This window comes from Poecilia formosa, unplaced genomic scaffold (assembly GCF_000485575.1).
Source record: "Poecilia formosa unplaced genomic scaffold, Poecilia_formosa-5.1.2 Scaffold795, whole genome shotgun sequence".
In the NCBI taxonomy this organism is placed as follows: domain Eukaryota; kingdom Metazoa; phylum Chordata; class Actinopteri; order Cyprinodontiformes; family Poeciliidae; genus Poecilia; species Poecilia formosa.
This window is the reverse complement of record NW_006800734.1, coordinates 63,086-79,466: the sequence shown is the minus strand read 5'-3', so window position 1 is coordinate 79,466 and position 16,381 is coordinate 63,086. Positions and strand designations below refer to the sequence as shown.

Genomic DNA, 16,381 nt, shown 5'->3' with positions numbered 1-16,381 from the left:
GCCTTCATATGTTTTCAGTCTGTTAAAGATAGTATTACCAATAGCAGTACAATTCGCACAATGCCTGTTTTGTTTAGTTTCCTTCTTGGAAAAAGTTATTAAAAACAAGTTTTTGTCTAAATTAAGGTGAATTCATGGTTCCTTTTTCCACATAATGTAACCGGTAGTGTTTATGATAAAAAAATAAATAAAAAAATAATTATGTGATCGGTATATCGGCCATCATGGGTGATCGGTATCAGTATCGGCAGGAAAAAACCTGATCTGCACATCTCTACTTTAAAGCATTTATTAGAGGTCATATTATTAGCTATACAGGCAAAAAGTCCAAGGAAGCCAAGACTAAAAGGCAGCTTCTAGAAAATAAAATAAAGGACATTCAAGAGAGGGTTTTTCAAACAAATGATGCTGAGTTGAAAAAACAACTGCTGATCCTCAGAACAGAGTATGACAAAATGTCCAGTTTCAGAGCTGCATCCAGTCTCTTAAGATTGAAACAAAACTTTTACGAACAGAGGGACAAAGCTGGAAAACTTCTAGCTTGGCAGATTAAAAAGCTTGAAGGAACAAGATCGATCACATCAATTGAAACACGGGATAAAACTCTTAATAGATCCAAGAGATATTAATAATGCTTTTAAAGATTACTATCAGAAACTATATGATACTCAAGGAAATTTAGACCAAGTGGAATTAGTTAAGTTTTTGAGTGGGCTACATATCCCTGTCATTGCAGATGACTGTAGAGTAGACTTAAATATAGAAATAAATAAAGAGGAATTAGCACAGGCTATTGATGGAATGAGATCTGGTAAACAAGCAGGACCTGATGGTACTCCCATCGACCTTCATAAAAAATTTAAGGATACATTGCCATCTCCCCTTCTAGATACGTTTATGGAGTCATTTAAAAAAGGCACCCTGCCTCCCTCTTTGAATCAGGCCCTAATTATTCTGCTGCCAAAACCGGGAAGCCCCCAAATAAGTGTGAAAACCTGAGACCCATCAGTTTACTCAACTCTGATCTCAAAATCATCTCTAAACTACTGGCAATACGGTTGCAAAGAGTTCTACCAGGCATAATAAATAAGGATCAGAATGGGAGGCAAGGATATCACAATATTCGAAGGGTCCTGAATATTATTTGGTTTAAAAAGAACGCTAATGATACAGCTCTTCTTACATTGGATGCGGAGAAGGCTTTTGATAGGGTCGAATGGCCCTATCTTTTTAACATATTGGAGAGGTTAAATTGTGGAAGTAAGTTTATTAAATGGGTTAAAATATTATATAATAATCCAACTGCAGAAATAGTATCAAACAAAATATTTTCAAGGGCAATTCAAATCAGGAAAAGTTGTCAGGGATGTCCTCTCTCTGCTTTACTATTCACCCTGGCAATTGAGCCATTGGCATCAACTATTCGCCTACATCCACGAATCTCCGGGATAACAGTAGGTCCCACAGAGCACAAAATCTCTCTATTCGCTGACGATGTTATTTTATTTCTAACGGATCTGAAAAAGTTAATACCTGTTGTGATGGAAGTGATCCAGGAATTTGGGAGAATCTCAGGTTACAAAGTAAATAATACAAAATCTTCTATTCTGGTATTAAATGTAGATGAAAGGACTAATCCCATCAGAGAAGCTAAGCAATTTAAGGTAGTGGAACATTTTGAATATTTAGGTGTTCAGATTTTCCCAGCACTACAGGAGGTGGTCAAATCCAATTACGAACACCTAATGAAAACAGTAGCTGCCTCAATTGACAACTGTACGTCCCTGCTTATATCCATATTGGGAAGAGTTAATATCCTGAAAATGAGTATACTGCCAAAGCTATTAACCTCTTTCAAAGCATTCCCCTGCCGCCGCCTCCTGAATTATACACTTGGCTGAAAAAAAACTATTTTAGGCTTTATGGGGAACAATGGAAGGTCTAGGCTACGCCTCTTTTGCTTTATTTACCATTTGATAGAGGGGGGTTAAAATGCCCTAACTTCAAACTTTACTATTGGGCCACACAACTAAGAACTATCATGTTCTATTTTGCAGATAAAGATAATCCTCACTGGGTAGAAATGGAGTCCCATAACTTAAGTTTGGCTCTTCCATTATTCATATATTCTGACACTTTAAAGAAGTTACAGAAATATACTACAAATCCCATTCTGAAAAGCATGATTAAAATCTGGCAGGATGTTAGAAAATACCTAGCAGAGCCAAACAGCATATCTCAATTTAGTCCAATATGGGGTAATCAGCTGTTTGCTCCAGGTAGGGCAGATGGAACATTTAAACTTTGTCCATCGCAAGGCTTAAAAAGCATTGGCGACCTTTACTCATCAAATTCTGATGTATTTTTGTCATTTGGAGAGGTACAAATCAAAAGCATTATTTTAAATTTCTTCAGTTGAGAAGCTTTGTTAAAGCAAATTGCAGTAATCTTAACAAGCCTCCCTTTACATTGCTTGAAAAATTAATGACTCAGAATAGATCAAGAAAGGGCATAATTTCAGACTTTTACAATGTGCTGATCTCTAACTCATTGGAGAACTCAAAAAAATAAGCTTATAAACTGGAATTTGGACTTATCATCAAATATCAGTGAACAGGATTGGGAAAGGGCTTGCATTAAAACTCACACAATGTCCATAAACAGCCGTCTTAGAAATCTACAGTTTTAATGGCTAATGCGTGTTTGTTACGCCCATGCATTTAAATAAATACAACTAGGCCTGTCACGATAAATTTTGCTGAGCGATTAATTGTCTAAAAAATTGTGATAAACGATAATATTGTTTCAAGACCTTTTGATACTGATTTAATGGAAATGACTAATAAAGCATGCAATTTCCTGCCATAGATAGATGCACTTTATTTTCAAAAGAATACATAACACTGGAACTAATAAACTAAATAAGCAAAACAACCAAAAACAAAAATAAAATGGATTCTCAGTCTCCATTAATAAAAAACGTACTTGAATAAAAACTAAACAACATAAAGCCAAAGTGGAAATAAATACTGCATTCAACCAAAAGAGTGCAGATTATGAAGTCTGTATACTATATTGCCCTTCAGTCTTTTCTAGATTTAAATAGAGAAGACGGGCACATCCGACCACCAAATGCAATAGTTCACACTACACGATTTTTTGCCCCTATTTTCCCCTTACGACAATCTTAAAACATTGGCCGATCTAAGATTGTTGCTGGTGATTTCGTAACCGATCATCCTGTATTATGTGTGGTGTGTTACTGTAGGTCAGTGTTTCTCAATTCCAGTCCTCAGGCCCCCCTGCCCTGCATGTTTTAGGTGTTTCCCTTCTGCTACACACCTGGCTTGAATCTGTGGGTGATTAACAGGCTTCTGCAGTACTTGATGGGCATGCGATCGTCTAAATCAGCTGTTCTGGAATAGAGACACATAAAACATGCAGAGCAGGGGGGCCTGAGGACTGGAATTGAGAAGCACTGCTGTAGGTCATTGTGGCCGCTCTGATCTAAATCAGGGGTTTTCCCTGACTGGGAGCGTTAACGCTGAATGTGACAGGTAGCCAATCAGAAAGCGTGGATTCTCCTCCATGCTTTCTGAGGGGAAATTACCAAACAGCTGACACGGCAACCCGAAGTCCAGCAGACATCGGAGATGATATGTGGAAACAACATTGATATTTATTTAACATTTCGTGCAAAGAATATAGAAATGACAAGAAGAGGAGTTGGAACCAAATTGCTACTGCAGTTGATAAACCCGGTAACTTTTCAGCTGTTCTTCTTTAACGTGACGAATAGATTATAATGATTTTCAGCCACATGTGTCACAGGTGGATTATAGTACAGCATTGATTAATGCCTGATTTTAAAATTAGTTAACTGGACTTGTAGCCATTATTTTGTGCCCATGTGGCTGGACACCACACAGCATGACAAACCCGATTGAACCGTTATACCTAGGATTTCTGTCGGCTAATGTGTGGTCTCTCAGGTTTTGAAAATGGGCCGACAACTCGTGTAGTGTGCGCTGGACATTACACAAAGGAAATGAGAAAGGGAGGGTCAGTGGAGAGCACCGGAGTTGAGCCTTTTTTCATTCAGTGTCGGCAACAGAAAGAATAAAAGGCAGGAAGAGATGATAAAACCGATAATTAAAATTAGGTCGATAGGTTTAATTTATTGCACGATTAATTGATTTATCGTTTATCGCGACAGGCTTAACAACAACATCCCAGATTTTTGCGTAGTGTAATTCTAAAAGGACTCTAATACACTGCATGTGGGAATGCAGACAAATCAATGCATTTTGGACAGAGGTGAAAGATACAATTGAAAAAATTCTCCTAAAGCAAATTTCACTGGACCCTAAATTGTTCCTGTTGGCTTTATACCCTGAGAAGCATAACTTTAGTAAAGTAGAATGTACCTATAAAGATATAAGCTCATTAGCTGCAAAAAATTTATTGCTTTGACTTGGAGAAATGTCAGCAGACCTAGTGCCATGCAGTGGTTAAAGCAGATAGCATCTAATTTGCCGCTAGAAAGAATAACATATATTAGAAAATCCAAACAGTATCTTTTTGAGAGGATTTGGGGTCCTTTCATTAATTTTATTAAGAATTTAGACTTATGAGAGGGACTGTTTGAGATTTGATTTGCTGGAACCTGCAGGGTGCCATGCTGTATAGATGTGTACATTTACATGTAACCAGTTTGTAATCTGCTTGAATACCCCTGTTTTTGAGAAGCTGTTTCTTGTTTTGTCTTTTTTCTGTCCCATGTCTGTCTTTTTTCTTTCTATGTTTTCATTTCTCTGAGTTGAGAAAGAGAATAATTACCGTCATATAATAACCAACCACAAAGAAAACGTGTTCAGATAGTTACATGATTGTATTTCCAAAGTGAAAAATCTCAATAAAAATATTCAGGAAAAAAAAAAAAATTTTTAATGCAACTTCAAAAATAACTTTTCTGAAAAAGAGGCAGGTCTGATTTGTGGACAAATAAGATCAGCCAGTTGGAATAAATTATGTCTATTACTCAATCCCCATTTTGATGCTCAGATTGAACTTTTACATGCATTCTTTCTCCAACATACCCGGATCAAATGAATGGCTGAATAGCAGGACTCTGCAGAGCCGAGTTTCTGCTGGTGATGCAAGTCAGCTTTTTGACTTGGTGCGTTGGAGTAGGGATGGATGTAAAGGCTGCAGGGCAGTAGTTCTCGAGGATTGGACTTGGTCACACCCGAATTAGGCTGTCAAATCCTAATGAACAAAAAAGTGATGAGAAAAGACATACTTTGACAACAGGATGTCCTCCAGCAGTTGCTTTGATGGATCCTCTGCTGCCCTCCGTCTCATAATGTGCTCTGTGATAGGACCTCGGCTGGACCTCCAACTTCAACTCAATCAGATCATACTGGTTGGGCAGAGGCCAGTCCAGTGGAGGGGGCAATAAGCCCCTGGAGAAAAGACACATAGAAGAATCTGATTATTTGAAACATCAAACTTTCTCATAAAAAAAAGCCAAAACAATGGGACTGCTTACAGCCTAATAAACCACTGGTCAAAGTTTCTCCAGAATCCTCTGCCTCACTGAGAAATGGACTTTCACACCAACGAGATACTAATAATGAGTAATTTGTTCTTTAAGTAGCACTCTTAACAATAAGCTAATAACTGGCCCAGTTCAATTGAGTCGTATTTTCCCCAAATGATGCATTTTATTCACTATAAAAAAAAACAAAACAATAATTCTAAGAGTAAATTGGTCTGCTCTCTGCTCTTAACCTCTCTGGGAAAAAAGAAGGAAGGAGAAATCATTTGTAATGATTTGTAAATCATTCGTTCCAACCTGAACAACGGGGCATTTCCAGGTTTAGGTTTATTCCAGCTGTAGTGGGAAGGCACTTGAAGATAAAGCTCAGCAAGGTTGGGTTTTTCTTGGGCCTCTTCGCCAGGAGAGTCCTGGTACGTGTCCAGACCAGGCTCTCCCTGACCGATCAAGAGGCCAAGGTGGCTACTGGTTGTCCTCCTGGTTTTGGAAGGAATGTCAAGTTCCTGGCATCCAGAAATGAGGAGTGAGCCAAGGGCAGTGGCAGGGCTTCCCACCCATGTGTCATCAGTCACACTGCCCCTTGGAGAGGTGCCTGGAGTGGGGCTTGGTGAGTGATGGGGAGAGGGTGAGCGAGTATGGGGCTCAGCACCGGAGTGGCGTCTCTTTCCACAAGGGGATGTTGGTCTGGATGATGCCCTATGAAAGGAAATTTATTTACCAAATTTTAGAGCTCTCAAATGATTTCTGTTTGTGAGAGAGGTTTTTTTTTTTTAAATAGTTGAATACATTTTCATAAAAGCATAAATAGTAATGCTGGTTCAAAATAACTGCGTGGAACATTAGTGTGATTCATGTTTCAAGCATGGGTCTTAATGAACATTAAGGAAAAGTCAGCAGTTCACAATGGAAGCAGTTAGTCCATCAACAACATTAACAACTATCCAATCTGACTTGGCATACGTGACCTGAAAAGATCTCAAATCACACTCTTCAACAAAGATAAAATTCAAAATGAATCCAGAATGATATAAAAGACTCGCTGTCACTTATTACTGACATTTTAACTCATCTTTTAAAAGTCACTTTAATCAGATTTTAAGACCAGCGGTGTCCAAAGTCCAGCAACTCTCGACAACTGGCATCCTGCATGTTCTAGTTCTCTCCCTGGTAGTAGTAACAACCTCCTCAGCTTGTCAATGTTCTTCTTTGGCCTTCTAATGAGCCATCATTTGATCCAGGTGTGTTAAACCAGGGAGAGAACTAAAACATGCAGGATGCCGGCCCTCCAGGACCCACTTTGGGCACCACTGTTCAAGGCTTTACATAATTTGTATCCGTTAGTTAATATTGACAGATGAGGCACAACCTTTTACTTAGGAGGCAATTATTTTTCAAATCTCAAAATTAACTGTAGTAACTTCGGCTGCCTCAGTTGCTTGATATGTTTATTCTTGACTTGGGAGTTTACGCAGGTGTCAAACTCCAGTCCACAAGGGCCACTGCCCTGCAGCTTTTAGATGTGCCTCTGCTGCACCACACCTGAATAGAAGAATTAGGCCATTAGCAGGACAATACACAAGAAGGAGGTAATTAAGCCATTCCATTCCAGTATTTTGTACCTGTGGCACATATAAAAACTGTAGGATAGTGGAGTTTGACACCCCTTATATAGCCAGAATAACTTTCAATACCAGAATAATACATTAACGACTTTGGACCGACTTTGTGTGTCCAAAGTCGGTCCTCGAGGACCGACTTTGGACACACATCCTGCGTGTTTTAGTTCTCTCCCTGGTTTAACGCACCTGGATAAATGATTGCTCGTCAGAAGCCTAAGAAGAACATTGACTTGCTGAGAAGGTTGCTACTACCACCAGGGAGAGAAGTAAAACATGTAGGATGCCGGCCCTCGAGGACCGACTTTGGGCACCCCTGCATTAACGGATTCACTCCCACTGTGGGATGTAAATCCATACGCCACATTAACTAGTGTTTATATTTATACATATCAGATGTTGCAGTGTAATGTACAGGGTTTCTGCTAGTTTAAGAAAGTCAGATTTAAGACTTTTTAAGATATCTTGTAAAAGCCACTTTGATCAAATTTAAGACAACCTTTTACTACAGAGGCAATTATATTTCAGATAGGGTCAGATTTTTTTTGTGGAAAGCTTTTTTTTTTTTACTTGAATCAAATCATTCTTTATATTAAAAAAATTGTATTTTGTTAAATACTTTTTATGAAGGACACTACTTGTAATGAATAAAAATAAAACTGTGTAACACAATTGTTTGAAAAAAAAAAATCACAATGCAATCTGTTCTTCTTAACCAAGAAGAACAGAGAGGGTAATGATGCACACTGCCTGAAAAAGATGATGAAAACAACAAACAAGTGGATCTCCATATGGAGGTGAAGCTGACTGACCTGGAGGTAGGCCGGCAGCTCAGCCAGTTCTCCTCTGTGACACTAGTGCGAGGGGAGTGACAAGGTGACTGTCGGGGTGACTGATAGGGTGACAACACTGGATTGAAAGCTGACGGATGCTGGTATTTCTGTTGCCAAAGCTCCACCCCAAATGCCCCTCCCCTGCAACCTGGTGACCCCAGAGCTAGGAGTGCAGGGTCTTGTAACTCTCCCTCCACATCATCATAACCGTGGGAGAACGATTCACAGGATGACAGGTCAGACATCCAGCTTCTAGAGGAGAGGCTGCTGCAGGGACTGGGGCTGAGTGCAGTTTCACGATAGCAGGCATCCAGAGGCAAGTAGAGCTGGTCTCTGGTCCACAGTGGCTCAGGATAACCTCCTTCTGCACCACCTAGTGGCAAAACCTCCAGGTCATTGCCAGGCTCGATATGATTATGAGCAATGGACGTGATTTCAATGCTTGGGCAATCAAATGCCCTGAAGTTCTGCTGGAGGCCACAATAGGGTCTGTGAGAAAGGCCATCAGCATGATCGTAGTCAACTGTGCCAGGTAAACATGGAAGGTGGCTCTGCAGCTCCGGACTACAGAGCTGCTCAGTGAGAGCCTGATTGGAGGGAGGTGTCTTCACATCCAGAGCTAAAGCTGTGAAATAGAACAAAGATGTTCAAAAATGAATCTCAAAATTAAATCAAGTGTTGCAGTAACTAATTCTACCTCAATTTCTTCATATGTTTATTCTTTGGTTGGGAGTTTAATGTGTTAATGTCCATTAATTAAGTATAACCCCTTCAAAAACTAACATTCACTCACACTGTGGGATGTACATCCATACGCCATATTAACCAGGGTTTATTTATAAATATCAAACGTCCTAGAACAGCGATGCAAGCAATGGAAACCAAAGTTAAATTATTTGTTTGTTCCAAAAAAATTTGCTTTTAAAGTTGATTCTTATTTAGGCAAACTGACAATTATGTGACTCTGCACCAGTTAGCTGTATGAATAAACTTAACCTTCAACTTTTTTTTTATGTTGAAGGTTAAATAAGGTTGACAATCATATCACAGTTGTATTCTCTTACATGGGCTGCACAGTGGCGCAGTTGGTAGAACTGCAAGAAGATTCTGGGTTCAATTCCCAGCCCAGGGTCTTTCTGCATGGAGTTTGCATGTTCTCCCTGTGCATGTGTGGGTTCTCTCCAGGTACTCCAGCTTCCTCCCACAGTCTTAAAAACATGACTGTCAGATTAATTGGTCTCTCTAAATTCCCCCTAGGCGTGAGTGTGTGCGTGCATGGTTGTTTGTCCTGTCTGTCTCTGTGTTGCACTGCGACAGACTAGCGACCTGTCCAGGGTGACTCCGCCTCTCGCCTGAAATTTTTGCTAGAGATGGGCACCAGCACCCCTCCAAACCCCATTAGGGACAAGGGTGTACAGAAAATCGATGGATGGATGGATTCTCTAACATGTCAAGCTATCATCAATATAACAGTTACACTTCCAGTAACAAACTCTTATTTTGAAAATCCAAATGGGATACTTCTGGTGCCGAATTAAGCCTAATTCACACAACAGGATTTTTGTCCAACAATCTTAGAGCATTCTGTGTTACATTATCACTTCATCCTGTCCTGTGTGGAGTTAAAAGTGATCTGATCTGGTTGGTACAACATCATGACCAATCCCACCTAAAATCTAAGATATTCAATATGCTGGATTGTCTTGGCCCAAATTAAACTATATTTTAAGCACTAATTTTGCAATAATAAAGAATTGGATGCTGTAATTAAAGATGTCCCTCAGGTTCTGATAAACAAAGGTCAAGGATTTTTACCATGACACATAATCAATACTTTGGTAATAGCTACTGATTTTCTAGAATTATATTTTATTAATAAATCATTCAGGACCTTCATTGTTCCAACAGACTTTCCCTTCCCTCTGAAGAAGAAATATATACTTAAAGAGTTTTCACATTTTCAAAGCATCTGTGAGAAAATCAGATGCAGTTGCTTAAAATGATCCACACTCCCAAAAGCCAAAGAATTCAATTTGATGTAGAAAAAAAGTAATGCATTACTTTTTCTTGCAATTATTCATTTCAAGTTTGGGAACATCTTGATAGTTGGACGTTGTCTAATAAATATACCAGCTTTGTCTGAATGCTATGCTATCCTGGTATGTATTTTTAAAACAGTCTCACACACACACACCACATAATGTATGCAAAATATGTGTGTATGCAAAAAAGGTGTTAAGGCACCAACTGTGATCTGCCTCACCAGCTCCACTGCCTCACGCATAGACCTCACTTTGCAGGCTAAAATAAGCTCGGTATGGTGCAGCAGCTACCTTCCTGTTGGGTCAGTGTTCCTCAGTTCCGGTCCTCAGGGGCCACTGTCCTGCATGTTTTAAGAGCACTTAAAATAGATCTTCCATAGTGAAGCAACACTTCTGTCACACTGATGACTTGAATAAGAAAGTGATTAAAAGGCTTCTGTAATATTTTGAATCAGGGGTTCTGGAACAGAGTCACATCTAAAATTTGCAGGGCAGAGGTCCCTGAGGACCAGAATTGAGAACCACGTACCATGTTTTAGATGTTATGTGAAACAAGGGGAAAAATAGCGGCGGGAGGTAATTGACTAAACCAGGTGGGTGCCTCAAAGCAGTTAGAAAACCAGGAAGTAAAACCAGCCAGCAGACATGCTGGGTGTCACACTGGTTCACTGCAGAGAACCTGAAAAACAGGCAGGCTAGAGACAGACGTGCAATCCCTATCTTTATGGACTCATCTACTTATTTGTTCAATCATTCACTTGAATCGTTAGAAGAGAAGAATAAGAAATGCTCCTTCATATAATAACATTTTCCTTTTTTCTTCATCTTATAAAACTTTGAACTAACTTTTGTCAGACAGACAGACAGTAGTTAACACTGTTGCATTGCGGTGAAAGTGTGTGAACAGAGAAGGTTTGCTCTGGATCCTGTGGCTGCCCGTCACAGTCCAAACAAAGCATTTCCAACATATCTTATCTTTGCTGGTTTATTTATNACTTTGAACTGTCTTATTAAAATGTGCTATACAAATAAACTTGATTGATTTTACCAGAGTACAAAACTAACTTAGAGAGGGGAATGAACTAGTGAAAAAGACTAACATCTGGACTGATGAGTTTGTGTAATGCTTGGAGGATCGCTATCACAGTAGAGGCAGTAATGTTAGTGGAAGCCTGTATGGGGATGTAGATGAACTCATGGATGTAATCCGCTTGTTTGGTGGCCTTCTGCAGAGATGTGATTATACCAAGTAGGAAGATCAAAATCTCCCCAAATAACAAACAATTGTTTAAAAAAATCAGTAAAAGCTAAAATGAGAGAGAATACCTTATAAACCTGGTCAAAATCAAATCACATTAACATACAGAGCACTAAACAGCCAGGACCCAGATTACTTATATAATCTTGTCACAAAATATACTGGTGCTTGCTGTCATTGTTCAGAAAGCATGTGTTTGGAAAACATCCATAACCTCAAACCTACTAAGAAGCTGTGGTTGGATTTCCAAAAAAATTTGGAAAAGGCAGAATCATCTCCTGCTTGTTTGTTTTGGCCTAATTAAGGAACTTAATCATATGTTTTGCTATGTGCAAAGTTGGTGTGGCATCAAAAATGGCATCGAGTATTTTTCTTAGGCTTAGTATCAATTTTGAAATTTTTGTTTTGTGTCAACTCTACTCCAGGAACACCATAGATAGACCATAACCAGATCAACTTGACGCATTATATTCTATTCACAACCAAGTGTACAAGACTCAAATAATCAAAACTGTCAGGATGCCTGGACAATTGGTTTTAGTGACCAAGGCAGATTATCAGCACCCCTTTCACAATGGAGACTTTTACAACACACTTTTATAATATAATCCAGTCATTCTGCAAAAATTCCTCAAGCACGTTCCCACCAGAACCCAAATTTAAGTACTTGCAGTTTTAGTTTCATGTTAAGAACATTCGCTTCTTAATTCCAGTCCTCCTACCCCTTGTTCTGCATGTTTTAACCCTTGTGTTTAGAAATGGGGTTCAACTGACCCCACACACGTAAAACTTGTATCATTTGCCACAGTCTTCTACGTTTGCCTCAGTCCTCGCACGCACAAGGGTTAAAGGTTATGTCTCTATTTCAGAACAGCTCATCCTAATGATTGCATGACCTCTTCTGCAGTCATCAAGTACTCAGAAGCCTGTTAATCACCCACATATTCAATCCAGGAGTTTGGCAGAAAGGGAACACCTAAAATATGCAGGGCAGGGGGGCCTGAGGACCGGAATTGAGAAACACTGGCCTAATGAGTCTAGATTTGTCATTATGTAATTTCATAATGGGCTATGTCATGTAACCACATCGACCAGAGTTCTAGACCAGATTCTTGCACTGGGTGCACCTACATTTTTTACCACATTGCATTTCACATCACAGTTTTACAACTTCACTTTTATTTCTTAAACACTGTCCGTTAAGGCAATATAGACTTATATATGTTTAATTAACAAGCTAGTGAAAAAAGTTATTTCTTTGAAGCAGTTCAATAAGCTGAAATTTAAACTTAAAAATCTGCAAAGAAAAACAAAAGAAAGCAACATTTTTTTACTACGTTCAAGCCATTTTCCATACGAGTTCAGACTTGAACTTAGTGAAGGGAACTTTATTATATTGCAGGCAACTTAAATCTAGACCAGTGTTTCTCAACCCTGGTCCTCACCGCCCCCCTGTCCTGCATGTTTTAGGTATTTCCCTTCTGCAACACACCTGAATTATGTCTGGATGATTAACAGGCTTCTGCAGTACTTGATGGTCATGCAATCATTTGAATCAGCTGTTCTGGAATAGAGGCATATATAAAACATGCAGAGGAGGAGGATGGTGAGGACCAGGATTGAGAAACACTGATCTAGACCATCATCTTGGCTTTGTCTGATGATCTGTCTACTCATGCCTGCTGCAGAAAGGCAGAACTTGGGTAGTACATTTCCCTCAGTATGTAATGTGTTTTATAGATGAATTGTAATTTCTTAACATTTAAATTAGAAATGTATTATAATCAGTCAACATAGTCAGGGTTTCCCCCAGAAATCTTGCTAAGCCCGTTGGTGGGGGCGTCGAGGCGGTCCACCGGTGGTCCACCGTGTTTTTGTCTTAAAAGATGTTAAGTTGACAGAAAATATTAAAGTATTACTGTGTAATTATATGTTACAGGAAAACATCTCCAGTGAAATGCTATTTAAACCTGCAACTAGTCTAAAAACAACAAATTTGCGCTTCTGTTTAATCCATATTAAGTCAACAGCTCCGTTGGGCCCCCAAGAGCTTCAGGGGCCCCATAAATGCTAATATTTTAAAACAGACCACAGATACATAAATGTAACACTTATTTATTGAGATTATCAATGCTGTTAAACTTTATTCAATTTCAGCATACATAAATTAAAAGATTTTAAATTGTTTAATATTTAAATGCAAGATTTTAAGGAACTGGCAAGTTTACTTTGTAAAACTTCAAAGAACAATATTCATAGTTAGAATGTTTTGTTACCATAGCAACAATCTGATGNTTCTCTGGTCTGTAATGGAGACTTGAATTTAACGCTCCATTTCAACCAAAGGTTTGTAATGCGCTTCCTAACCATTTTTTATTTGTAAGTATTGATTTTATTTTACAGCCATTTGGCCAAGTTTCTTTAGAACCATTTGTATCTGCTAATGACATCTTCAATACATTTTTTGATCCCAGGCTTAGTTTATGGACCGAACAGACAGAAACAGTTACCATTATACATTTTGAACTGTTGATTTTATTTTTGTACCATTTTTTTAATGGTTCAAAAATACATTTTACACTTTTAAAGTGTTGATTTTATTTTTGAACCCTTATTTATTTTGAAGTGTTGATTTTGTTTCTGTACCCTTATTTATTTTGAAGTATTGGTTTTATTTTTCAATTGTAAACTGTTGATTTTATTTTTGAAACTTTATTTTGAAGTGTTGATTGTGGTATAAGTATTTGACATTGTTCCATGCCAATGGTTGACGTTAGTCTCTAACAAAATGTGGATCATCTACCAGGAACACTATAAAGAGCATGAGTTTCTGTAGTGTAGTGGTTATCACGTTTGCTTTACACGCAAAAGGTCTCTGGTTTGAAACCAGACAGAAACAGATTTAGTTTTTTCTATTCATCACAGGTGTTTACTAAAGGTCAACAAGGGTTCTGTGGCGTCATGGTCTGTACTCTGAATCCAGGCAGATGCCTGGATTCAGATGAGTGCAAGCCTCAGTTGAAATTTTCATGTTGCATCTCACATCATCAACTTTGGAACCTCAAACTTAAACAAAGCAGACAAGTTCAGTTCCTGTAGTGTAGTGGTTATCATGTTTGCTTTACATGCAAAACGTCTGGTTCGAAACCAGACAGAAACAGTTTTTGTAGGTTATGCATCTCTTGGGGTACAGTGAGACAACAAGAGCCTTCCTCTTTCATGATGGTTCATTTGCCAATCGACTTCAATGTAGGCTTCTTTGAAATCAAAGCTCATTATAAGCCTCTACAGAACTGAATTAGGGAAGTCAACCTTTTGTCTGGGGTGTGTTTTAGCAGAATGCACTTCTGATTTGTACCGTCAATGTGGCCTGTTGAGGGTGGCCAATATGCTGAAGTGGCCCTTGGTGAAATTGAGTTTGACACCCCTGATCTAGAGAAACTCATCCATGCATTTATCTTTATCTAACACACACCTGTTTGAAACAGTATAAATAAAACATTGATAAATATTCAGATGTTTAATAATGCCACCAGACAAAGCGTTATGCTTAAATTGTTGACCATGTCTTCTATGACTGTATTTTTATGTTTTTATGATGTAAAGTACTTTGAACTGTCTTATTAAAATGTGCTATACAAATAAACTTGATTGATTTTACCAGAGTACAAAACTAACTTAGAGAGGGGAATGAACTAGTGAAAAAGACTAACATCTGGACTGATGAGTTTGTGTAATGCTTGGAGGATTGCTATCACAGTAGAGGCAGTAATGTTAGTGGAAGCCTGTATGGGGATGTAGATGAACTCATGGATGTAATCCGCTTGTTTGGTGGCCTTCTGCAGAGATGTGATTATACCAAGTAGGAAGATCAAAATCTCCCCAAATAACAAACAATTGTTTAAAAAAATCTGTTAAAGCTAAAATGAGAGAGAATACCTTATAAACCTGGTCAAAATCAAATCACATTAACATACAGAGCACTAAACAGCCAGGACCCAGATTACTTATATAATCTTGTCACAAAATATACTGGTGCTTGCTGTCATTGTTCAGAAAGCATGTGTTTGGAAAACATCCATAACCTCAAACCTACTAAGAAGCTGTGGTTGGATTTCCAAAAAAATTTGGAAAAGGCAGAATCATCTCCTGCTTGTTTGTTTTGGCCTAATTAAGGAACTTAATCATATGTTTTGCTATGTGCAAAGTTGGTGTGGCATCAAAAATGGCATCGAGTATTTTTCTTAGGCTTAGTATCAATTTTGAAATTTTTGTTTTGTGTCAACTCTACTCCAGGAACACCATAGATAGACCATAACCAGATCAACTTGACGCATTATATTCTATTCACAACCAAGTGTACAAGACTCAAATAATCAAAACTGTCAGGATGCCTGGACAATTGGTTTTAGTGACCAAGGCAGATTATCAGCACCCCTTTCACAATGGAGACTTTTACAACACACTTTTATAATATAATCCAGTCATTCTGCAAAAATTCCTCAAGCACGTTCCCACCAGAACCCAAATTTAAGTACTTGCAGTTTTAGTTTCATGTTAAGAACATTCGCTTCTTAATTCCAGTCCTCCTACCCCTTGTTCTGCATGTTTTAACCCTTGTGTTTAGAAATGGGGTTCAACTGACCCCACACACGTAAAACTTGTATCATTTGCCACAGTCCTCTACGTTTGCCTCAGTCCTCGCACGCACAAGGGTTAAAGGTTATGTCTCTATTTCAGAACAGCTTATCCTAATGATTGCATGACCTCTTCTGCAGTCATCAAGTACTCAGAAGCCTGTTAATCACCCACATATTCAATCCAGGAGTTTGGCAGAAAGGGAACACCTAAAATATGCAGGGCAGGGGGGCCTGAGGACCGGAATTGAGAAACACTGGCCTAATGAGTCTAGATTTGTCATTATGTAATTTCATAATGGGCTATGTCATGTAACCACATCGACCAGAGTTCTAGACCAGATTCTTGCACTGGGTACCACATTGCATTTCACATCACAGTTTTACAACTTCACTTTTATTTCTTAAACACTGTCCGTTAAGGCAATATAAACT

The 16,381-nt window shown here is 38.7% G+C and overlaps 1 protein-coding gene and 1 long non-coding RNA gene across 2 annotated transcripts in view; one reads left to right on the top strand and one right to left on the bottom strand.

The window, feature by feature from the left end:
* Nucleotides 1–5,090: 5,090 nt before the first annotated feature.
* Nucleotides 5,091–16,381, bottom strand: part of LOC103131619 (nuclear factor of activated T cells 3) — a 13,892-nt gene continuing 2,601 nt past the window's right edge. Inside the window, exons 2-4 of the mRNA XM_016666780.1 lie at nt 7,989–8,634; nt 5,858–6,256; nt 5,091–5,465 (exon numbers count right to left, since the gene is read on the bottom strand). Of these exons, the coding sequence (XP_016522266.1) occupies nt 5,243–5,465; nt 5,858–6,256; nt 7,989–8,634 (1,268 nt within the window). The 3' untranslated portion in view covers nt 5,091–5,242. The remainder of the gene's footprint in view (nt 5,466–5,857; nt 6,257–7,988; nt 8,635–16,381) is intronic.
* The window catches only part of LOC107834845 (uncharacterized), a 13,162-nt gene continuing 4,382 nt past the window's right edge, over nt 7,602–16,381 (top strand). Inside the window, exon 1 of the long non-coding RNA XR_001660668.1 lies at nt 7,602–7,614. This is a non-coding gene — a long non-coding RNA (uncharacterized LOC107834845). The remainder of the gene's footprint in view (nt 7,615–16,381) is intronic.